The sequence below is a fragment of the Euprymna scolopes genome, chromosome 26 (genome assembly GCF_053919585.1).
Source record: "Euprymna scolopes isolate OS-2025 chromosome 26, ASM5391958v1, whole genome shotgun sequence".
Taxonomy (NCBI): domain Eukaryota; kingdom Metazoa; phylum Mollusca; class Cephalopoda; order Sepiida; family Sepiolidae; genus Euprymna; species Euprymna scolopes.
The window spans coordinates 30,024,465-30,049,651 of NC_136507.1; the positions used below are offsets into that span (position 1 = coordinate 30,024,465).

At 34.1% G+C, this 25,187-nt stretch overlaps 1 protein-coding gene across 1 annotated transcript in view; it reads left to right on the top strand.

The window, feature by feature from the left end:
* The window catches only part of LOC145247954 (outer dynein arm-docking complex subunit 2-like), a 627,728-nt gene extending 607,566 nt beyond the window's left edge, over positions 1 to 20,162 (top strand). Inside the window, exon 20 of the mRNA XM_080109601.1 lies at positions 13,659 to 20,162. Within this exon, the coding sequence (XP_079965727.1) occupies positions 13,659 to 13,769 (111 nt within the window). The 3' untranslated portion in view covers positions 13,770 to 20,162. The remainder of the gene's footprint in view (positions 1 to 13,658) is intronic.
* Positions 20,163 to 25,187: the final 5,025 nt, after the last annotated feature.

The window sequence follows — 25,187 nt, forward strand, 5'->3', positions numbered from 1 at the left end:
CAGAATGTTGGATTTGTATATGAAATAAAATAAGTGTTCCTTTGTTTTTATTTATTTTTTATTTATTTTTATTATCATTATTATTTTCTGTTTTGTGAGTTAGATAACCAGTATCTACATTTAAGTTCTATTCTTTTAATATAAGTTTTTTTTTTTTTTTCGCAATTTTTAGTGTAGTTTCTGTATCTAAATTTAAGTTCTGTTTTAAATTTAGTGATTAAAAGAGATAAATTGTAGAAGCTGTTATGCTGTTAGATTGTACTTGAGTTTTTTAATGAGCGCTGATACAAGACGTCTTCGGCTGAGATTTATTTAAAACTAACCTGGTTGCCCGGGTGTTTGGAGGTGTGTGTTGAGCAAAATAAAAAAAAAAGGGGAAAATTGCGAGCACAAAAAAGTGGTAGTACGAAGGCAGGCTCGAACCCGTACCGCGAAGGAGGAAAGGAAAATGAAAAAAAAATGTGGCACGTTAGCTGTTGCGCCCATCGCCATACGGGAAATGATACAGATTTAAATTAACTCAAGTCAATCGAAAAGAGGGGATGACTTTCGAAAATATCGGCGAAAAAAGCGCCCCCTCTCTGTAGAAAAGTACCCAGTTTAGGCTGAAGGAATTCATTTTTTGGGCCAATTTTTCGATATTTGTCGTCCGAAGGGTCGAGCTTCAAAAGCGCTATCAAGAGAATGATGAAATAAATGTCGTTGTACAAAAAAGTGTGAGTTGAAGTTTTTTGTTGCTATTCTTTGTCTGCTTTGCGACTGGTGTTACAACGAGTGTTGGTTGGGACAATGTTATAGGTGCAGCGAACTAAGTATTATGATATCCGTCGATACAAAGTTAAGGATTTATAGAGATTTATAAGTGTTGTGGGGGAACCACCCTCGAGATGGACTAATCTCTCGTCCATATAAACTATAACAGACAGGGATCTAATTCCAGAGCGACCCTCGCATGCTCGGTGATTTATCTACACTTTTCGTTTGTAACATTTCCGTTGTTTTCATGCAATACATGTTTTAAACTGTTACCCGTTGTTCTGTTCTTCTTGTGGCTATTTGCGAGCCATAACAATAAGGAATTCTATTTAATGCAAAAATGAACCTTAATGTAAACATATTTACCCATCAATTTGGCATAAAGCACTTATTCTAAGTCAACGGTCCATAACTTTTGCCATTAAGCCAGATATATGTCTTCTTCGTGATGAGAAAATTTCACTGGTTGAAGAGGGATATATTGTTCCTTGTGTCATAACTTTTCATTTCTTGGCCTTCGGGACAAGATCAAAGTGTAGCATCTGTTCCGGCAGATACTGCAAGCTATGACTAGCTATGACTAGCTATGACTAGCAAAGACCAGATGTGGGGGCAACCCCACATGCCTGACCATTAACCAGCTCCCATTTCCCACCTCTCGGGAGCTGGTCCCCTTTTTCCCTTCCCCCTCCCTTCACTCCTCACATTAAAAATCGGCCTTGTGCCTAATTTGCTCGGTGGGGGAGCAAATAAACACCATCTGTTCCGGCAGATACTGCAAGCAAAGACCATATGTGTGGGCAACCTCACATATAAGACCTTGGTCAATGTAGGGGCAACCCTTCATACCAATTATCACTATCTAACTCCCCTACTCCCCGGGGAGTTGGTCCCCATTTCCCCTTCACTCCTCACATTAATAATCGGCCTTGTGCCTAATTTGCTCGGTGGGGGAGCAAATAAATACCATCTGTTCCGGTAGATACTGCAAGCAAAGACCATATGTGGGGGAACCCCCACATATAAGACCTTGGTCAATGTAGGGGCAACCCTTCATACCAATTGTCACTATCCAGCTCCCCTATTCCCCGGGGAGTTGGTCCCCATTTCCCCTTCACCCCTCACATTAAAAGTCGGCCTTGTGCCTAATTTGCTCAGTGGGGGAGCAAATAAATACCTCAAAGTGTAGTATCTGTTCTTCAGATGCTGCACTTCAATTTCTTGTTCTCTGTCAGTGGAGGAGAAAGCCTTCACGACTGAGACAATTTTTATTTTTCTTCCTTTTCTCCACGTTAAAAAAACGACCCTGGTGTCTAACTCTGTCCCGTGGGGAGGCATTGTAAATAGGAACTTTATACTATGACGTCATCAAATAGAGGCAAAAATACAAATATTATCTATCGCCGTTGACAAAGGAATGCTGCATTCTATGTTGGATGCCCAAACGACCGTCAGAGGGTATGAGGGATTGCATTCTTAGTTTCACGTCTTATGCTTACCCCCCCCCATCCCTCGCGCAAATCCACCACCATCACAACCACCATTCTTTACGGCAAAAAAAAAAAACAAAGAGATCATGATACAACAATTGTCTGATCTTAATCCGATTGGATTAAAGAAAAATCTGTTTTTTTAAGTCTTGCTAATAGCAAAATAATTTGTTTGATCGTTTCGAACGTTTTTCATCTGTCTAGGTAATACTGACACCGGTTGCGTAATATATATATATATATATATATATATATATATATATATATATATATATATATATATATATATATATATATATATATATATATGGGGATACTAAATTGGTAAAAGAGAAAATCATTCTCAACTCGCAATAATAACTCGTAATAATGCACTTTCGTAAAAATAATTGAATTCATTCAAAACGTATCGCAAAATAACATCTACGTAAATCGCGATATATCCAAACAGTCGTACCAGGTCCCGATTTTGAATCTCGCTAGATTCAGCCACTCTGATGAGTCGTAGACGATGAAATACGTGTCAGTTGATAATTATATTTTAAAAACAATATATATGCCGTGTGTGTGTGCGTGTATGTGTTTATGGGAAAAATATGCTTATTCAATTATATTTCATCTTATATTTATACCAATCCTTTAATTTATGAAGCTCGATGTAACTACAGAGCATATACAAATAAATGACAAAAGGTCTATATTCCAAATTTCAAAGTGTTGCCAATCTTACCGTTTATTTCTGCGCTACGAAACAGAGAATTGTCAAGATCTATGCTGTTTTCTATACGAAAAGATGTCCTTCCCCCATCACAATAATACTATTGTTTATTTATTTAAATGCATTTAATAAATGTAGAATGTGGGCGAACCTCATAAACTTTGGATTCCCGTATCAAACAACGCGTCCCATCCAAGATTCGGTATGCAAATTATACACAATTAATTGCTTTGCATAATATCTACGATTCGTCTATCTGTCAGCACTTAATAAATAACCGTGTCTGTGCTTTGAAATTCATTCTCCGTTTTGAGCAAGTCACATTCTCCTTCGCATCTACAAATGTTCAAAAGTATCTATATTAATTCTAAAAGATTATCTCTCTGCAAGCAAAGAGAAAATATTTTAGGACTTAATGTAGTTTTATCTGATCCTTTCTCTGTTTTTCCCTACTTGTCCTCGGTCATATTTACATCTCATATATTTTTCTTAATCGTTATTCATCTCGATTTTAGATCCGTTTGAACAGGGTTTGAAACCGGTCAGCTAACATTTTCACTTTTTATTTTTTTTTTTTTTTTTTTTATTCATCATGATTAATAAATTCGGTATGTACATAGCTATTAGTAAATTTCCACCCTAAAAAGATATATATATATATATATATATATATATATATATATATATATATATATATATATATATATATATATATATATATATATGAAATGTGTAGAAGGCGGTACAATGCAAAGGTAACGGAAAGACACAAGCTTTATATATTTAAATAAGGGGGTTGTCACCAACAATGTGTAATTTTTAACATTATTTTATTGTTCCGTGTCTTGGTTTTTCATTGAGAATTATGTTTAGATCATTGTAATAATGTTTTTAAATCATTGAAATCGTTTTAAACGCGTTTCAGACGTTCTGTGAAGCGTCCTCTTCAGAAATTATTCTCAAAATGTGTTGGAGATGTAAAAATAGCATTTCGTAGTTCATTTGAAGTGTTTCCAAGGGGTGGAAATGTGTAAGTGCCTACTATTCATTGGAATGTTAAATTTTTATTACTCTTTTATTGGGCTGTGACGAGTCGGTTGTGGTCACTCCTGTGTTGTGTTTCTCTCTTTCTCTCTCTCTCTCTCTCTCTCTCTCTCTCTCTCTTTCTCTCTCTCTCTCTTTCTCTCTCTCTCTCTCTCTCTCACACACACACACACACACTCTCTCTTTCTGCTTGTGTTTTTTTTCTTTTCCTTTAGGGTAGGATGTGTGTGTGTGCGTTTTTTCTTTTATTGGTTTGAAAATGTGTGTACTGTTTTATAGTATTATGAGGTTATTTGCTTCCCTAGGAAGGTGACTTTGATCGAAGGTCGTTACTAATGTGTATGTGTGACGAGGGGAAGGGAGAACCAGCTTTTCTGAAATAAGAGTAGGGGTGCTTTCATTTTATTTTGATATTTATTTTTTGGATTCTTAGATTTTAGTATTGTGATTTTTCGTTTCAGTCTTTTCGGGTATTCTTTATATTATGTTTGTTTAGAAAGAGCGGTGTATTTAAAGATATGTATAGGGGATTTTTTTAATGTTTCTATTTATTTGTCTCCCCATGTGGGTATGGCCAGACCCAGGATCGGTTCCTAGTGTGGGGAAGATCTCGTTCCCCAGAGGGGAGGGGCCAATTGGAGGGGTATAGGTATGGGAGGGGGATGATAGAAGGGATGATAGTTGTCTCAGTCATGAGAGATTTCTCCTCCACTGACTGAGGGGGGAGCGAGGCGTTGGAACAGATATTATACTATGGTTCTAGGTGTTTCCTAGTGTTGTTGCTTTCAAGGTTAAGTAGGGTTGGTATTGTTCAGTGTGTTTTATTAGAGATAGGGGTGTATATGTCTGTGTGTATATATATATATATATATATATATGTGTGTGTGTGTGTGTGTGTGTGTGTGTGTGTGTGTGTGTGTGTGTGTGTGTGTGTGTGTGTGTGTGTGTGTGTGTGTGTGTGTGGATTATTATTATAAAATTTTGGATTATCACAATCGTTTTGGATTTTAATTTGGTTCTGCATGTCAACAGCGTAATTCCGGATTTTTCTTATATGAACATTTACTCCTATCATCTTTCGTATTGATAATACTTGTTCTCTCCATATCTTTTCGTCAGTTATTTTTTTTTTTATCTTTGACTTCTTAATTTTTTTCTCCATTTTATAAATCCTTTGCCCAATGCAGTTTCAATTAATGCCAGTACCAACAAATTTATAGCTTCGCTATAATATATTCATTTGCTAATATTTTTTCTTTGAAACTCCGTGGATTAAGGAAATTTCAATATACGTTTTTAGAGTATCCTGTTGAACAATCACGAGGTTGTCTCCTCAGCAACCGACAAGGCTAACATGCTTGCCAGTCGGTTTGCCTCAAACTCCACACTGGACCCTTCCAACCACCCCCTACCTGACTTTCCTATGCGGACAGACGCCACACTAGACGATCTGAAAACCACCCCTGCTCAGGTGCATGCTATCATAAAAAACCTTGACACCTCAAAAGCATGTGGACCCGATCTTATCCCAGCTGTGCTATTAAAAAAGTGCTCAGCCGAAGTAGCTCCAGTTCTCTCCAAACTCTACAACAAATGTCTTTATGAAGCTTGCTTTCCGGGCTGTTGGAAAACTGCTTCTGTTGTACCAGTATTCAAGAATTCTGGCGAAAGGACAGACCCATCAAATTATCGCCCCATTAGCCTCCTCCCACTTTTTGCCAAAATATTTGAGACCATAATTAACCATTCTCTAGTCCATCATCTTACAGATGCTAAACTACTGACTGACAAACAATATGGATTTAGACAAGCCCGTTCCACAGCAGACATCCTCACTGTGATCTCTGAACGTATATACCATTCACTGGACAAAGCGGGGGAAGGCAGAGCGGTAGCTCTAGATATATCTAAGGCTTTTGACAGGGTATGGCATGAGGGTCTCCTCAGTAAAATCAGATCATACGGTATCACTGGTAGAATACTTAACATAATTAAATCCTTCTTAGATAAGAGAAAAATCCAGGTAGTCCTCGACGGTCGCATATCTAAACAATATGATATAAATGCGGGAGTGCCCCAGGGTTCTATCCTTGGACCTCTATTGTTCCTGATATTCATAAATGACCTCCCCGACAACATTGCCTCTGAGATGGGTATATATGCTGATGGCACTACACTCTATGGCAGACACGACAGGAAGACGAATGAACACATTTCTAAAGAAATGGCAGAAACACTAGAGGAAGACCTCCAATCTGTAGTGGAATGGGGACAAAAGTGGTTGGTCGCGTTCAATGCTGCCAAGACTAAAATAGTTTCATTCAATAATTACAAGAAACCCTCTCTACCACCCATAGCAATGGCCAACGACTCTTTATCTGAGAGTCCATCTTTCAAACTCCTTGGCCTAACGTTCACAGGAAACATGAGTTGGAACAATTACATTGAAGGCATTGCCAGGGCCGCTGCAAGAAAGGTAGGCTCTCTCTACCGTGCTAGAAAACTACTAACACCCGAAAGTATCCTGTACCTCTATAAGGCCACCATTCGCCCATGTATGGAGTATTGCTGCCACATCTGGGCTGGTGCATCTGCTACTAGTCTCTCGCTCCTTGACAAGGTTCAAAAGAGAGTCGCAAACCTGATAGGCCCTGAACTGGCATCTAAGCTTCAGCCTCTGTCCCATCGACGAAATGTTGCATCCCTCTGCCTTTTCTACAAGTATTTTAGTGGTGAATGCTCTGACGAACTGCAATCACGTGTGCCCCCACGACGCGAGCACCCTCGACAAACCCGACAGGCTACTAGATCCCACCCCCACACTGTAGAGGTCCCTAGATGTAAAAGATCTTTTTACTCCAATAGTTTCTTCCCCAGAACCGCAAGACTCTGGAATTCCATTCCAGGTCCCTGCTTCCCCAACAGTACTGACGTGCAGAAGTTCAAGTGTAACGTGAACCGACACCTTGCTGCCCAAATCCCCACATAGTACCCCAGTAGTTGTTGCCCCTGATAGTAGCCCCCTACACAAAAGTGGCAATTTGCCTTGTTTGGGGTGAAAATGTAATAAAAAAAAAAAATAAAAAAAAGATTAATGTAAAATACAGTTTTACAGTCTTTAATTTAATAGACAAAAAACGTCTATGTTCTTTAATATATATATATACATATATATATATATATATATATATATATATATATATATATATATATATATATATATATATATATATAAGCAAACAGTTAATAAAACATGTTAAAAACACAAAAAAAATATTTAATCTGAAAAGAAAACACTAGATAAGTGGATAGTCCTTAATCTGCGGAGTTTCGAAGAAATACTTTCCTTCTAATCACAGGGTAGGAATTAGCAAAATGCGGGATATGATTTAGCATGCAAAAGTATTTGATAAAACAACTAGTAAGTCAAAGATCTTACTTGCAGAAAAAAAAAGTGAAGCAGAGGGAATATGGTGAAGAAAAAGGTGATTTTATATATATATATATATATATATATATATATATATATATATATATATATATATATATATAATCCTCCACATACAGTACTGTTTCGCTGTTTCACAGCCCATCAGTGCGGCTAGACAAGCAACTACCTCAAGCCAGGATCGAAACCCGACCACTCATATGACAGTCAGAGCTTCTAACAGTTGCGTTATTCGACTGCTGCTATGTGGGCAGTGAATTAACAATGTTTTCACATTGTCCAAATACCTAAGCTTAATGCGTTTACACATCATGCGCTAATGGTGTGTATATCACTAAATATGCTCAACCCAAGATAGGGAGCACTATAGTCATCAACATACAGTACTGTTTCACTGTTTCACAGCTCATCAGTGCGGCTAGACAAGCAACTACCTCAAGTCAGGCTCGAAAGAAAAGGAAAAGAAGAGAAATTAAGACTGCTAACAATAAATTTACAAGTAAATTTATTGTCCGACAGAATACTCTAATGACAAGTTTCAAGAAACTCGTTTTCCGCTATTCTTCTATTCAGAGAAAAGAAAGAAATTAGCAAATTATTATTATTATTATTATTATTATTATAGCCGAGCTAAAATTTGCTGGTTGTGGCATTAAATGAAACGGTACTTTATGATGGTTAGTCATAAATTGCAAAAAGTAAATGTGTTCATGTCAGTTAAAATATGTGAAAATAGGGGAAAATGGGGAAAACAATGAAACGAAGACTAGAAGTTCCAGAGCGCATGAAGAGTCGCTCGAAAGTAAATCCAAAAAGCGAAGGAAATTTAAAAAAAAAAAAATAGTCAAAGATAAATTAGAAAACTTTAAATGTCATGAAATGATAAAATAATTTTATTTACTTTAGATCCATTCCAATATTTCGCTAAAGGGATTTTACGTCCATATTTTTTTTCTTCATTTTGTTGTCAAAAGTTCAAAAACTTGCTAATTGTTTTTGGAGTATTCTGTCGAACAATATGTTTAATTGTAAATTTTAATTTATAGTCTTAATTTCTTTTCTTTTTCTTTTGACAAGTTCTTTTTTGTATTTGTATTGAACTTTTTTGCTGAATATATTAATATATAAATATTAATATTTATATATTAATATATAAATATTAATATTTATATATTAATATATAAATATTAATATAGGAATATTAATATTTATATTAGATTGAAGTTTGTATCGGGTAAACATTTCATTCCCATTGCCGTGACATATATATATATATATATATGTATACATTATATATATAACATATATAATGTATATAATATATATATAATATACATAATATATAATATATATATAATATATACATAATATATACATAATATATATATGTCTATATATATATAATATATATTATATATATAATATATATTATATATATAATATATATTATATATAATATATATTATATATATAATATATATTATATATATAATATATATAATATATATATGCATATATAATACTAGACTACCCGTGACCCGTTGGGTCAGTATGTTATATTAGCTATGCAATTAATGTATGAGCGTGACACTTGTGACGTAAAGAAAATAGTTTTTGTGACATAACAGAAACATTTCTATGAAAGTATATTAAAAATGAAAAAAGAATATAGAAAGATTTGTATGCGTCGTTCTGTTTATAATTGTTTATTTTTGAAAAAAAAAACTTACAGCCAATGAATTATAAGTGATTTGCCATACTTATAGGTAAATCTGCACTATTCAAATTTTTTATATATCGTTTAATTTAAACGCGAAAAAAAAAACAATTGGGACGCTGAATACGTACACAGAAAAACAATACGTTGTAAAGTGCTCTTATGGTTGTAAAAGGTTAAAGTAGATTTATTTGTAAGAAATTTGCGTTAAAATAAGATAAACGTAGTACGGAAATGAATGATGTAAAAAATGCAGAAAGTATTAACAATTATTTAGATAATTTGAACGCGAAAAAAAACAATTGGGACGCTGAAAACGTACACAGTAAAACAATACGTTGTCAACAAGTCAAAGTTGATTTATTTGTAAGGAAATTGCGACAGTATACTTGTAATACAGAATAGTTACAAAACACTCCCACTCTTCCCATATTAAATAATAATTTCGAAATAATAACGTTAATATTTCAGTGCGCAGGTCAAAATCTGCAAAAGAAGCGGTTTGTGTTTATTTGTTTACGTTGTTATGGTTTAATGTTTATGCGCGCATGCGCAACCGGATGTCGTAAACCGGAAAGTGGGTTACATCACTCGTTACAAGGTCATTTGAGTTTTATAATTATATAGATATATATAATATATATAATATATATATATAATATATATAATATATATATAATATATATATAATATATATTGTATATAATATATATAATATATATAATAGATATATGTAATATATATATATATATATATATATATATATATATATATATATATATATAAAGAGAGAGAGAGAATGTAGGAGAAAATTTACTCCTAATAATAATAATAAAGCCAAAATTTTGCAAAAAGATTTATTAGTCGATTAAAAAATAATATCATGAACAAAATATTTCATAAATAAATACAAACGATATTCTAATTATTATTGAGATAAAACAAAATCTTTCATAAGATTTACAAACGTTACACATGACCATATAAGAAAAAGTATACATAATGTGTGCGTGCGTGTGCGTTTCGCGCGTGCCTTTCTGAATCTTTAGTATTTTTTATGAAAAGACAAACAAAGCGTGAAGCCACTTGATGTGGTCTTGTTGAGCAGGGATAACAGACGCTGAAGAGGATCCACAAAGGACGGTCACAAGCTGTTCTACCTTCTCGGTTTCGAAACCGACAGTATGAATATTTATCTGATCCTCTGAAATATATATATGAATGAATATTACAGTTCTACACTTCTATCCTCGAAACAAGTACAAACATATATATGTATGTGTGTATGTGTGTGCATGTCTGTATGCGTGTATGTATGTGTGCGTGTTTGTGTACATGTGTGTATGTGTGTATGTGTGCCTCTGTATATCTGTATATATATATATGTGTGTATGTGTGTGTGTACATGTGTATATGCGTGTATGTGTATATCTGTATGTGTGTATGTGTTTATATGTGTGTATATATATATCTTTGTAGGTGTGTATGTGTGTGTCTATATATGTATATATGTGTGCAAATGTGTGTATATATGTGTGTGTATGTGTATTTATGTGTATATATAAATGTATGTATGTATGTATGTATGTGTGTATATATGTATGTGCGTATGTATCTGGGGCAGTTTTATTTGTGTGTATATATATATATATATATATATATATATATATATATATATATATATATATATACTAGCAGGCGGACGAGTTACTTCTTTCCACGCGTGTTGTGTTCAATTTGTTCTTGAAGCGTCAACATCAGAGTAACCATGTTTTCCTCCATACACGAATGCGGGTCGGCAAATGGTCAGCAAATTCATTACAAGGTAGAACAGATAGAACTGGAAAATAAACGAAAAGAATGCGGAGGGCAATGTAGTAAATATGTCAAATATATACACTTGATGGTGCAGCAAATTAGGAACAATAACAAATATCAAGGATTCTGAATTTTTTTAGATAAGGATTGATTATTCGTATTATTTTGATACTTCGGACTACGATTCTCATCTTGAGTGCTATTTTTTACAATGCAAGCTCCCATGGTTAAGTGGATAATGTACTTAGTGGCATTCTGTTGTAAATAAGTGACACTCTTCTGGGAATTGAAGGTTCAGTCTTCAGAGCGGGGGACACTAAAATACATGTCATGGCTGACAGAACGAGAGCATGCTACCACCGTGAAGTAAATAAAGGGTTCCGTTCGAAATTCCGTCCAAATTCCCGGTTCTGATAGAAAGATTCCTGCGTTCGACAAGATACATCTGAAGAAAGTCGAAGGTTACATCGACTGAAACGTTGTTCAAATTACACTCAAGATTAGAAACCTCAATGAGACATATTTTTCAGGCTGGCGACCCTGGTTTAAAAACAATCTTTTGTTACTGTGTAATGTTTTGTACATCAAACAAACAGTTCGCACTTGTCGTTTTCAACAAACGCGTAAGGTGCGCATTTGCATTATCGCCAGATACTAACAACAAAACAAAGTCTTTTTACATACATCCGCGGTCGCTGGTCTTTCGTTTTTTTTTTTTTTTATCTTCTTTTTTCGTTTGTAACTGGCCGTTTCCTGTACGGTTGTTCATCATCCGTCAAGCTTTAGCAAAACTTGTTGGTTAATTATAGTTAATTATTAACCTTTGATGGTTAATTATTAAGAATTTGGAATCAAATAAAAAGAACATACCTTGTTTATTTGAAATAAGATTCAAACTGGAAGTCATACAAATAAGAAATCAATAAACACATAGCCATGTCTTTCGTTTTAACACACAGACAACAGAGACCGCCTGTCTTTATTTACATCGAAACACGAAGAGCACGAGTAACGTAATCACTCGTAGATATACAAACAAAGGGGGATAACTATAAGTTACTCAATAGTTTATATCATTAAAAAAAAAAAAGTAACCCGTCATCAAAGCATAAAGCAAGAGAACTCACTTTTCATACAACCCAAGGGACGCAACTTCCACAACCTTCACGGCATTAAAATCTGATTAACATTGAAAATTTTCAATAAAACTCATGTATGGAAACACAAAGGTTTTATTTAGATATAAGAGTTGTTTACAGAAGGAGAAACTAATCTAATTCTGATTACTTCTTTGTTTTTTTTTGGGGGGGGGAGAGTTTGCTGTTTTTTATTTTTAAATTAGGGATTGAAAGACTCAGATGGCAGACATCGGGGTGACATTCGTTTAGATTCTCTCTATATTTTCATACACATATCGCTTCTAGAAACTCTGTTCTGTCCCCCGAATACATGGAGTAATCTCTATATCATATTATTTGACACCTGCATTTCTACCGCGTTTTGTATAGGGGAAATAACCTTTGACCTCCGCTACGTGTAGGAGGGTTTATTTCCATTTGCCGCCACGATATCTGGACATGTACTCTGTAACACTTGCTAGAATTCATAGGTAAAATAATCTTAACTTACTGGTGGAGGATCCCAATATATGAGGTGCCTTCAATAAGTTTCCAGACTTTTTTCGCATGTGCACTTTTATTGATGGTACACAGATGAAACTTTAGTCGCCTTCGAAGTAATCTCCTCTGGTTGCAATGCAATTCTTGTCTCGTTCCAACAACTTCTGGAAGACTCCATGGAAGTCATCTTATGTGAGCGTGTCAATGACTCTCGTCAAAGCCTTTCATCAACTCAGTTGTCTCATAATGAGAGCATCTAAGGCTTTTCTTGAGCTTAGAGAATAACAATAAATCACAGGGTGCAAGATCGTGGTTAAAAGGAGGATAGGAAACTGTTTTTATGCCCATCTTGGTCAAATAGTCTGTGACAAGGATGAAGTTGTGGACTGCATCCTTGGGACAAACTTTGTGCAAATCTTCCACATTTTCAGTTCCTCGCGAATAATTGTGTGTACAGTTCCAGCACTGACATCAAACTGTGCACTTAATGTCTCTATAGACACACAACGGTCCTTATCCATGAAATTCTTTATTTGGCCAATCAACTCTGGTGTTCTGACTTTCTTACTCCTCCCATACTTCTCACCATCCCTCACAGACTTCTTGCCTTCCTTGAATCTCTTATGCTACTCAAAACCTGATGCTCGATTTATGCAAGGTGGTCCAAAAATAGTCTAGAGACATTCGATACGTTTCTGTGGAACATTTTCAAGTTTAAAACAAAATTTTATTGCACGTCGTTCTTCTAAAGTGTCCTAACGTCCAGATTGCATTTTTGAAATTGACTAGCTCTGACAATCAGGCTTTAGTATGGTATTTTCCAGTTCCTTGTTAATTTGAACCTGAAATCAAAAAAATTAGTCAGTCATTCACATGAAGCAATAACATATTGAATTTTCAAGAGTCTACTCCAATTTTAAATGTTCATACAAACACAAACTTATTGAAGGCACCTCATATAACAATTGTACTAATACAATCATCACGATTCATGTTCTACTGTCATTTTTTAGAATGATATATATTTTTTTTTTTTTTTTCGTTTCAGCCTCTGATGAAAATGGTTGGTTCCACCGACATCCACCTTCAGGAAGCAGCGGCTGGTTGCATCGGCAACATCCGGAGTCTGGCACTCGCCAATGCAAGCAGGGTCAAATGAGTCGTTCAACTTTACATCAAATATCTTTTACTTATTATTTGGATTATTCGAACAACTATTCTCCTCTGGAATGTTATTTTCATAATGTTTCGATCGATATAATCTTCGACCTTCTTCAAGTGCATCTTGTCGAACTCGGGAATATTTCTATCGAACTGGGTAATCCACTTGGATTGCATGTTTTTGTTCCGTCAGCCATAACGGGGTAGAAGTCCCAAGTAATTTTTTTTTTTTTTTGCATAGAAGTCACCACTTATCAAGGCCCGGAGGCCACTCGAGGATAAGAGTTAATGAGTGTACAGTAGTCAATGGGACAATATCGTAGTAATCGTTGGTAGTGGAAATTTGGTAAATTGGATTACTTAAGGGGGGGTCATCAAGAACTTGTTTACGTTGGACTTGAAGATGACCATATTGTGGTCAGTTGGAAAACAGGGAAACAGAACAGAGTTCAACAAGCTGCAGTTCTAAGAAAGAAGCTTTATTCATGGAATCTACGTTAAAGTTTAGACACAGATGAAAAATGGGAGAAATTAATGATAATGGTTTCAGATAAAAGAGTATTATAATTAATTATATTTTGCGTGTCGTCTGCACTGAGAATTGAACCTTCAAACTCAAGTAGAGTGTTACAGAAAGATTTCCGAATTCGATAAGATACGCCCGAAGACGGTCGGAGGTTACATCGGCAGAAACGTTAGGAAAATAACACACAAGATAAGAACATTAGTTCGAAGAATCTAAATAATACGAATTATCATTCCACATCAGAAACACGATATCTTCTACGGTTAACCCATCAAGACCCAAGAATATGTTCTATAGTCAATAAAAATCAATTAACACATTTATTTTTTATTATTAATTGCTAGTTACACCTTCCAGATGCGGAAAAGTAATTTTAATTTCTAATTTCTAGGTATTATTTTGCACATTTATAACTTAAGGTAGACAAATCCTATTATATTCTTAAATTCAAAATGAGTTACGGCCATTTTATTTTTAGGTTATTATTAAAATCTTTCATTTTAGCCGTCTTTTTTTTTAATAAATGTTAACAAAGACCGTTGTTTTATTGCCAATAAGACAATAACAAATGACAATTGGCTAATTAGAAGCAGAGTTTGATTTTTTATCTTAAATGTTGTTTGGGTCTGACTTTGAACGTCCGACAAGATAACTTTATATATTAGATTAGAGGTACATGAATTGAGTGTATATCCCAATTATATACCCTATGATGCTTAATATATATTTCTCAATGGGTTACAATGAAGTCACATATAATTATATATTATTTAATTAATTGGAATTTATTATTGAGATGAGTATTATTTATTTATTTATTTATTGCGGACTATTATCCTGATCTTTCTTAGTTGTTGTTTCACGACGTTTCGGCCAACTATTCCTCTGGCCTTCGTCAGGTAGTAACCGCGACGGGATAGCAACTCTGAATCTCCTAACTGCATCTTCAGCAATTACTGCCTCTATCTTCAAACAATGCTCACCAGGGGCCCGTGGCGCAGTGGATAGAGACGTTGAATCTCTACAGTTCCATGTGAGCATTGTCTGAAGATAGCGGTTTCAATCCTACCCAAAGCCGGCCAGAGGCTTACTTGGCAAAAAACATGATGAGACGACAACAACTATGGATGGAAGTAATTGCTGAGGATGAAGTTAGAGATTCGGAGTTCCTATCCCGTCGCAGTTACTACCTGACGAAGGCCTGAGGAATAGTTGGCCGAAACGTCGTGAAACAACAACTAAAAAGAGGAGGATAATAGTCTGCAATTAATAAATTAATAACATACAATTGTCATATGAGACATATATGTCACTAGCAGGGAGACTCGATGTTCCCCGGGATTGAAGAATGACCAACGAATGTTTCACACTCCCATATTTTTATTGTCAGGGAAATCGACGAAATAATCCATTTTTCAATCAAATCGATCGAATGCCTGTACTAGTTGGGGGCCCATCGCGATGCACCTCGAAAGAAGCTTCACATGCCTCTCGCAGTGACTAAGTTCATAATACATCGTAGTCTACATTGCACTGTAGAGAACCTACTGTTGATTTTATAAAATTACTTTTTTATATAGTTATCACGTTCCATACTTAACGCCTCGCACGTGAACGTTCTCTTTCTCTTTTTACGTTAAAGACAAAGATCAAAGTGTAGTATATCTTAAAATATCCAATTGTTTATTTATATAAGTTCCAATTCTATATAGAGATCGACTTGATTGCTTGTTTTAAGGTTCTAAGCAAACCAAACCCATAAATGACCGAGAAGACATTAATAATCTGTTTGTTTGTTTTTTTGTTTGTTTTTGCTTTTGTTTTTTGTTGTTGTTGTTTTTTTTTTGCTGGTTTCTGGTACTTTCTTTATTTTATTTTTTTTTTCTTATTTTCGTTATCACTTTCCTCATTTTTTCCAATGACATTGAATACATATATAAAATGTGTGAATCACCCCTGTAGAAAACAGAAAACAAAAGTAAGTAAAAAGTCAGACAAATCTAAAGGAAGCTAACATACTTTTCTCACAAACTTAGTTCACAATACATTGTAGTCTACATTGCACTGTAGAGAACCTACTGTTGTTTTATAAAATTATTTTTATATATAATGGCTTGAATTAAAGTTTAAAATGCAGAAGTCAAGTATCATTGTGAAATTGTGCTTTAAACAGAAACATTCATTTCGAACGCGCCTTATCAAAGAACCAACTGTTGATTTTATATGTCGGGCCTTTCGGCTTGTGTGGTAATAAAACTTCTTAAATTGTGATGTTCGCTTGTATAAGGCGTTAACTTTAGTCAAAATCGTCTGTTCCTTTTTTCAGTGAATTTTTTTCGATTATTGATACTTATTGAAGACATTCCGACACAAAACCTATCTAAGAATACTGCCAGGCACATGAAGTACCTTTGTGTGAAATTTCATAAAGATCAACCCAGCCATTTTCGGGTTCATAGTGAAGGAACACACAGACACAAAAAATTTCTTTTTATACTAGCATTTCAGCCCGGCGTTGCCCGGGTGTTTGGAGGTGTATGTTGAGCAAAAAAAAAAAAAAAAAGAGGTCAATTTTTATAACTTTGACCCCTATTATGACCCCTTAACATTTATTGTTTTGGACTCAAATCAAGTTATTAAGTTAGATCCATGTCCAAGAAACCTATATCTAAAATTTCAAGTGTTTAGACCCAAAATTGTCGAAGGAGTTTGGTAGAGTTCTCAAAGGTCAAATCGTTGAGCTTTGACCCCTTAACAGCCGAATTTATGGCCGAAAATCGATTACAGAGATTGTCCCAAATCTCAGTACCCTGTATATAAAATTTCGAGTCTGTAGACTGAAAACTGACAGAGTTATTGCGTAGGGAAATGTACACACACACAGACATACACACACACAGACACGTTCACTTTTATAAATAGATAGATAGATAGATAGATAGATAGATAGATAGATAGATAGATAGATATTACGCATTTCAACGCAACAATTATAGCGACGTACGTGTCTTTACGCCTTTGAATGTAACAGGAGATATAAGTCCCCAGATATTACGACGCAGCGGTCGTATGGACTTCTCTATTGTCTCATTTTACTTCTGCTGAAATTCTCAGAAATCAGGGGGGGGGGTCCCCTTTCTTGGGATTAACACTTGAACTATGAGATACATAGATAATCAAATATTCCTTCGAAATTCTCTTTGGCATAAACACTGAGTTGGTAAATAAGTTAAAAACATAATTTTCCTCTCCCCCAATTGATTACATAAATATATTATATTTGACCCTTTTTGTGGTCTCTTGGTCTTTTTTTTTTTTTTTTTTTTTTACATAGACATCACCACTTATCAAGGCCAAGAGGTCACTCGAGGATAAGGGTTAAAGAGTATACAGTAGAAATTGGACAATATAGCAATCGTTAATAATGGAAATTCGGTAAATTTGTTAACTTATATGGAACGGTTCATCAAAATCTTGTTTACGTTAGACTTGAAGACAACCATATTGTAGTCAGCTGGAAAGCAGGAAAACAGAAGACAATTCCACGGGTGTGCAGTTCTAAGAAAGAAGCTTTGTTCATGGAATCTACGTCTAGGTTTAGGCACAGATAAAGAGTGGGGGGAAATTAGTGATAGTGTTTTCAGCTAGACGGGTGTTTCTTGTGAAAGTCTGGCGAGGTGGGGGGTATAGATTAGAGCTCAGCTGGTCTTACAGGACAATAATTCCTCTAGTCTGATGGAGTATCCAGTTTCGTGCTGTTACTTGAGGTAACATCACTTGGAGAAGGTGCACCATTCCTCATAAATGCCAGTGTGGGTTATTCATATCAAGGAGATATTATTTGGGCTGCGAATACTTCATGTGATTTTGAATATTTAATCAAGGTTGTAGGGAAAAGTATCCTTATGCCAAAACTCCTGTACAGAGAAACCTTCGACACTCGAAGATAGGTCTGGTAAGCATTCAAGTTCTCTGCGTGTATATATATATGTCCTCACGTTTTAGTAAATGAGGAAAAATATGTCCTTATGATCGTTGCGTTTTAATACACAGGGTTATATTAAAACAAATATTTTATATTGACGACTATTTAGTCAGGGTTTACTTGTAGGGTAAAAATATCCTCAAGCCAGGTTGTCCTGACAAACCATCTGTATAGAGAAACCTTAGACACTTGAGGAGAGTGTCTAGTAGGCATTCAAGTTCTTTCTTTTTGTTCAAGATGGGAATGGAGCAGCCGATCGGATGCCAAACATTCACCTGCTAAATCAAATATTCCAACCGAGAGATCTTTTTAAGATTCCGGCTATCCTTTAAGTTCAGTTGCTTGAATCTCTCTTGCACTTGGTTCACCGGGTATATTTGCCAAGTAGTTTTTTTTTTGTTTTTTGTTTTTTTGCAATTCTTTTTCATGAGTCCAGTTGCTCTTATAATAACTTGAATGATAGAAATCTTTCCTAAGATTCCAATTTCTTTTCATGTCATACACAAGGCCGTGGTGTTTCAACTCTGTTTAACCCAGCATCATCGCGAACGCTAACTTCTACTAAGGTGCCAAACAGTCACCCGCTAACACAAATATCCCAACCGAGAGATCTTTTTCAGATTCTGACCGCCTCTTTAAGTGCAATTATGAACGCGAGTATGTTTCAAGACGAAAGAAATCTTTATGTGTGAAATATTTACATCTTCCCCCTTCATGCTAGCTTACTCTGACAAAACCTCTGTACAGAGAGGCCTTAGACACTCGAGGATAGTGTCTAGTAGGCATTCAAGTTCTGTGTGTGTGTGTGTGTGTGTGTGTGTGTGTGTGTGTGTGTGTGTGTGTGTGTGTGTGTGTGTGCATATGTCCCTATGAGTATGACCGTTGCGTTTTGATAGATAGGAGTATATCAAATCGCATTTTAATAGAGGGGGTTATATTAAATCGCAACGCCCAACAGTCATAAGGACATACATGTCGTCATGTAATAAAACGCAACGATCGCAGATACATGCACGTTGCACGTCTTCGTGTATTTAAACGCAATGGCTGTCGGGATATATATGCCCTCGAGTATAAAAATACGTACTACATAAAAAAAAATAAAACAGTGGTGTGAGTTATTTAGGAGTATAAATATGATCGTTAAACTCCATTGTTAATATTTATTTAGTTTTTAAATAAATAATATGTTTTAGGCGTATTAAGCTGGGGAAAATCCAAACAACAAAGTAATGTTGTTTTTTTTGTTTTTGTGTGTGTGTGTTTTGTGTGTGTGTGTGTGTGTGTGTGTGTGTGTGTGTCTGTGTTTTTGTGCGTGTGTTCTTTTTTCTGTGTGTGTTTTTTGTGTGTTTTTTGTGTTTTTTTGTTTTTTGTGTGTGTTTCTTTTTGTTTTGTGTGTGTGTGTGTGTGTGTGTGTGTGTGTGTGTGTGTGTGTGTGTGTGTTTTAAGCCATTTAATCAACATTGTAACAAAGGAATTTAGGTTGAATTGACTTACGGTTGACCTTAAGTGTGTCTTCCTGGGTCTTGGGATGAGTGTTTTTGTTAAAACACTTACCTATTAATACCGCATGACTAAGTGAATACAGTCCCGTGAGTCTAACATTAGGATTTTATATTTAGTTTTCATGCAATAACACGAACAAGGCATACTTTAGCCAAAAAATAAAGGAAAATAAATAAGTAAGGAATATCGGCGCTTCTACAAAATTGGGATGAGATTTTGTAGGCGATAAATGGAGTTTTAAGATTAAAAAAAAAAAAAAAAAAAAAAAAACCTTGGTTACAATTGATTTGGGGGAGGGTCAATTCTAATAAGTTACAATGGTTGCTTCCAACTCATGCAGTCGAAATTACTTGAATATTACGGAATTATTTTTTTTTTAAATAAAGAAAAAAACAACTTTAATCGTGTTAGCAGGTGAAAAATTGCCGCCATCTTGTTTAAATCGAAACGGAAAATTACCTACCCCCCCTTTTGAACATTCCTGTGTCTTACGATCATTTTCATCAAATTCTATTTTTTTTATTTTCTTTAATAAATAATTTTCTACCATATCGATTTATCGATTTTCGTAATTTTTGGATAAAATCATCTTAAAAATACGAGGAATACGTAAATACCATTGTTTTCATGTGAAATTCAGTATTACGATTTCCGAAATTTCGCCCCAATAGTGTAGAAGCGCCGGAGTATCTCCATTCAAAATATAGTTTTAAGAATAGACATTAGTGTTGGGACGATTAATCGGAATCGAAATCTGGAATCGGAAAAATCTGAGCTTTTTTAGGTATTAGAATCGGTATCGGAAAAATTTTCTATTTTCTGATACCAAAAATGATTCCTTTAATTATCTTTTTCTATTTCTTTTATTTATTTTATTTTTTTTTTTTTTTTTTAGATCTTCCACTGCTGGTAGAAATGTTAAAAAAAAATAGATATTTATTGATTTTAAACTTCCAGTAAAACTAAAATATGTAGATCACCCCCACCCCCACCCTCGCAAGTGTATTTTTACGTTTTAGAAAATATATGCACACGTAAGATGTGTTTTTGTGGTAAACGGGACAAAATAACAATTTTATAGTCTAATATTTAGAGATTTATAAAGAATCGGAATAGTTAATTGCATCTGAATCGGTAATAATATTGGAATCGTCCAATCACTAATAGATATACACTATGATTAAGAGTACCTAACGGATCAAATACAATCCTATGAGTCTTGATGCGTTAATATCTTCTTTTTTTTTTTTTTTTTTGTTTCGCCTTTTGACTTTTTGTCAGCTAAGAATCTGGACTTCTTGGAGTTTTCTTCCGAAATAAAATATTTTTAATCTTAACAATTTTCTTGCAATGTTTTTTTTTTGTTTTGTTTTATTTTAGATTTGGAGGCAGGCATGGGCATCATTCGTGGAGCTTTGAGTTTCCTATGTTGTGATTCGCCATTTTTTTTTTTTTTAACTAAAGAGTCACTGCATATCAAAGTCAAAAGTGATCGGTAATGATGGTAGTGATTGGGCAGAAGTTGATTATTTAAGAGCGCTGTTCAACAAGAATTTGTTTATATTGGACTTGAAAATGACCGTGTTGTAGTCAACTGGGAAGTAATCCCACGGCATTGTGTTCCATAGACGGGTAGTTCTAAGAAATAAACTTTGATTATAAAACTTCTGCTTAGTTCTGGCTACAGAAAGAAAGAGAAAGAGAGAAAGAGAGAGAAAGAAAGAGGACTTATTCACAGTTACTACAAACTTATTTATAGATAGATGGCTAAAAAAAGAATTTGTTCACATTGGACTTGAAGAAAACTTTATCTCCCCTCACCACCACCACCATCATCGTTAAAACTTCTACCCCCATTTGCGTCTGCAATAGAAGCTAATTTGGATGCTAGAAAATATGCACAATTCTTGGCTCCCCACTGTTTGGAGTTGATGTAATCCCTATTCGAAATACAAGTTTCGTTTAGTTTAGGGTAGAAAGAAATGTAAAACTAGTGACAGTGGTTGTAGTTAGACGAGTTTTTGCCATATCAAAAGTGTGCCACTCAAATGCTCAGGAACATGTAAGACCTCTTCAACAAAGAGATTTCGATCCTCCCCATTCCAGAAAACGCTTATCAATACTTAATTTATTTATATGTAACGACACGATCTCGCACGCATCACATATAAAACAAATATTGTTGTCACATTATTGTCATGGCTTAAAAAGGTTTTTTCTTCATTTTCCCCTTAACTTTTCCTAATTTTTCTGATGATATAATTAAGTTAATTTTTCTTCCTTATCTTTCATTTAATATTATTGTTTGCTCCTTTTAACAGTGTTGAGATTTTCTTATCTTGATAATTTTTGCTTTGTTAATTGTATGTTTATTTGTATATATATATATATATATATATATATATATATATATATATATATATATATATATATATACATACACACATACATATATATATATATATATATATATATAACTACTTAATTTACTCATATAAAATTAATTTAAAGAACCCCAACATCTATTAAACTGTAGAAGAGAAATAGCAAATAACTGTGTTCACAAAATAAAATTTACTCTAGGATAGCGATACAAAATAGTTTTAAAACTAACAAAAACAATAGAAAATAAACAAATAAATAAATTAAATAAACATGAATATACATAAACGATCACACATATATGTATGTATATATATATATATATATATATGTATATATATGTGCATATATGTATATACACATATATATATATTTATATATAAACTAACAATAAAAAAAAAACACTAACCTAGTTTTAAAACAGATCCTTTGTCCGATAAAATGCATGCCCATTGGCTGATAGGAAGGGCGTGGTGGATACTAGAAAGCTGATTGGCTAACTAAAATCTCAATAAAAGAGGACCATATAAAAATGATAAACAACCACAGAATTCGCGCATAAGCCTGAGGAGTCCTAGAGTGGATGAAACGCCGAATATTCAGTGTAGCTTAATCGCCATATATATTTTATAAATTACTATATATATATATATATATATATATATATATATATATATAGTAGCAGTCAGTCCGGCTTTGCTCGGGCCCTCTGTACTGTTCATAACTTGCCCTACGTGTGAATACACTTTATGTAAGATTTCAAATGTTTAGATTAAAAATTGTCTGAATAATTTGGTAGATACCGCAGTGGTCAATTTTTTATAAAACTTGGACCACAATTTTGACACCTTATTATTTATTTTTTTGGTCTCAAATCAAAATAAAAAAGTTTTACCCATGTCCTACATCTCAAATTTCAAGTGTTAAGACCCAACATTGGCGAAGAAATTTGATAGAATCTGCAATGATCAACTCTTTCAACTTTAACCTTTTGGCAGCTTAATTTTCGCCTCAAAACTGATTAAAATGCTTGCCGCATGTCTTAATACCCGTTATGTATAAATTTTAAATGTTTAGACCTAAAATTGGCTGAGTAGTTTGCTAGACATCACAAAAGTCAAATCTTTTGAACTTTGACCCCTTGACAGCTCAAATTTTCGACCCAAACCGATTAAAAAGCCTGCTCTATCCGTGAATACTCTTTATGTAAAATTTCAAATGTTTAGACTAGAAATTGACTGAGAATTGGTAGAGACCGCAGAGGTCAATTTTTTTTTTTTTTTTAACTTTGATCCAAATTTTTTGACATCTTAACATTTATTTTGGGGGGCTCAAATAAAATTAAAAAGTTTGATCCATGTCCAAATAACCTACATCTAAAATTTCAAGTGTTTAGACCCAAAATTGGCGGAGGAGTTTGGTAGAGTTTTCAAATGTCAAATCGTTGAACTTTGACCCCTTGAAATCCAAATTTCTGGCCAAAAACCGAATAAAAAGATTTTTTCCAAATCTCAACACCCCTTATGTCAAACTAGACTGAAAATTGTCAGAGTTATTTGATAGGGAAATGTATACAGACACACACACATTTCATTTATATATATATATATATATAGTCTTTGAAGTTTTTAACCTTTAAAACTATACAAAAAAATATTTTTTATCATTCGTTAGAAAACCATCCAGTCAGTAAGTCATTTAATCACCTACAATCACTGCATCAACTCGCTCTCGAATTTACTATAGTACTAATAATTTATTTTTTAAGGGATCATCAGTTGTTTACCATGAAAGACTGTTTTGGGTATTTAAAAATAAAACAGTATATGACATCATCGCTCCCCAGCAGTGTTGATCAAACACCACCACCCTTAATCTTCGGAAGAAGACATGTTACAAATATTTGATCCAATTTCCTATTCTTAATTGAAATTACTAACCTTTTCATATTATAAAAATGAATTTCTTACCTGTGCGATTCATCAATTTCAACATTTAAAATGGATACATTTTTTAATTTATCAGTCTTGTATTCATAAGATTATGATTAATCCATTTAACTACTTATCACCCCCACTATGATTAGTATTTAGTATATTTACATTATTATTTATTTAAAATTAGATATATAATATATATAACTACTTAATTTACTCACATAAAATTAATATACGAAAGTATAGATTTATGCGTAAACTTTAAGTATTTACTTCCAAAGTGCTCAATACGTAGGTAGAGCTAGTTAGTAAGTTATAAAATGTATATTCGATTAAGCTACACTGAATATTCCGCGTTTCATCCACTCTAGGATTCTTCAGGCTTATGCGCATAAGCCTGAAGAATCCTAGAGTGGATAAAACACGGAATATATATATATATATATATATATATATATATATATATATATATATATATATATATATATACTTGCAAAGATACCCGTGCCCACGCGGGACTTTGCTGTTCACTCGGGTACCTGCTTTTTGGGCATCTTTCCAGTAAGTGGATGTTGTAAGAGCAACTATTGCTTAAGGTGTTTAAAAAATTTTTAAACGACCTCCTGAAGTAACTGAAATCCAACGATGAACTTTAAAGCAAGTAGACTATATCAAAGTTGACACTGATATTGTTACACATAAAATTGAAACAATTACAAAGAAACACACTGGTTAAAATTTGTTTAGTATCACAAACACATTTCCATCAAAGATGAAGGTTAATTTATGATATCACAAAGATGAAAGTTATGATATCACATAGTAAATTTTTCATAGAAGTAAATTTAAACTCATTGCTTAAATTTTATCTAACACATTCAATTCTTAAAACTTATCACAGTCAAGATAATATTTTTCATCATACTCTCTTCTATAACTTTTTATTGAAGATCTTCATGGGAGACTACGTTTCTGCTGCTTTGATTTGGAGCAAGAATGTAGAGTTTTTCTGAACTTCCTGTCTGCCTAATGGAGGCGTAGAAGCTACCGTGACTGAAACATTCTGATGTTAAGTCTATG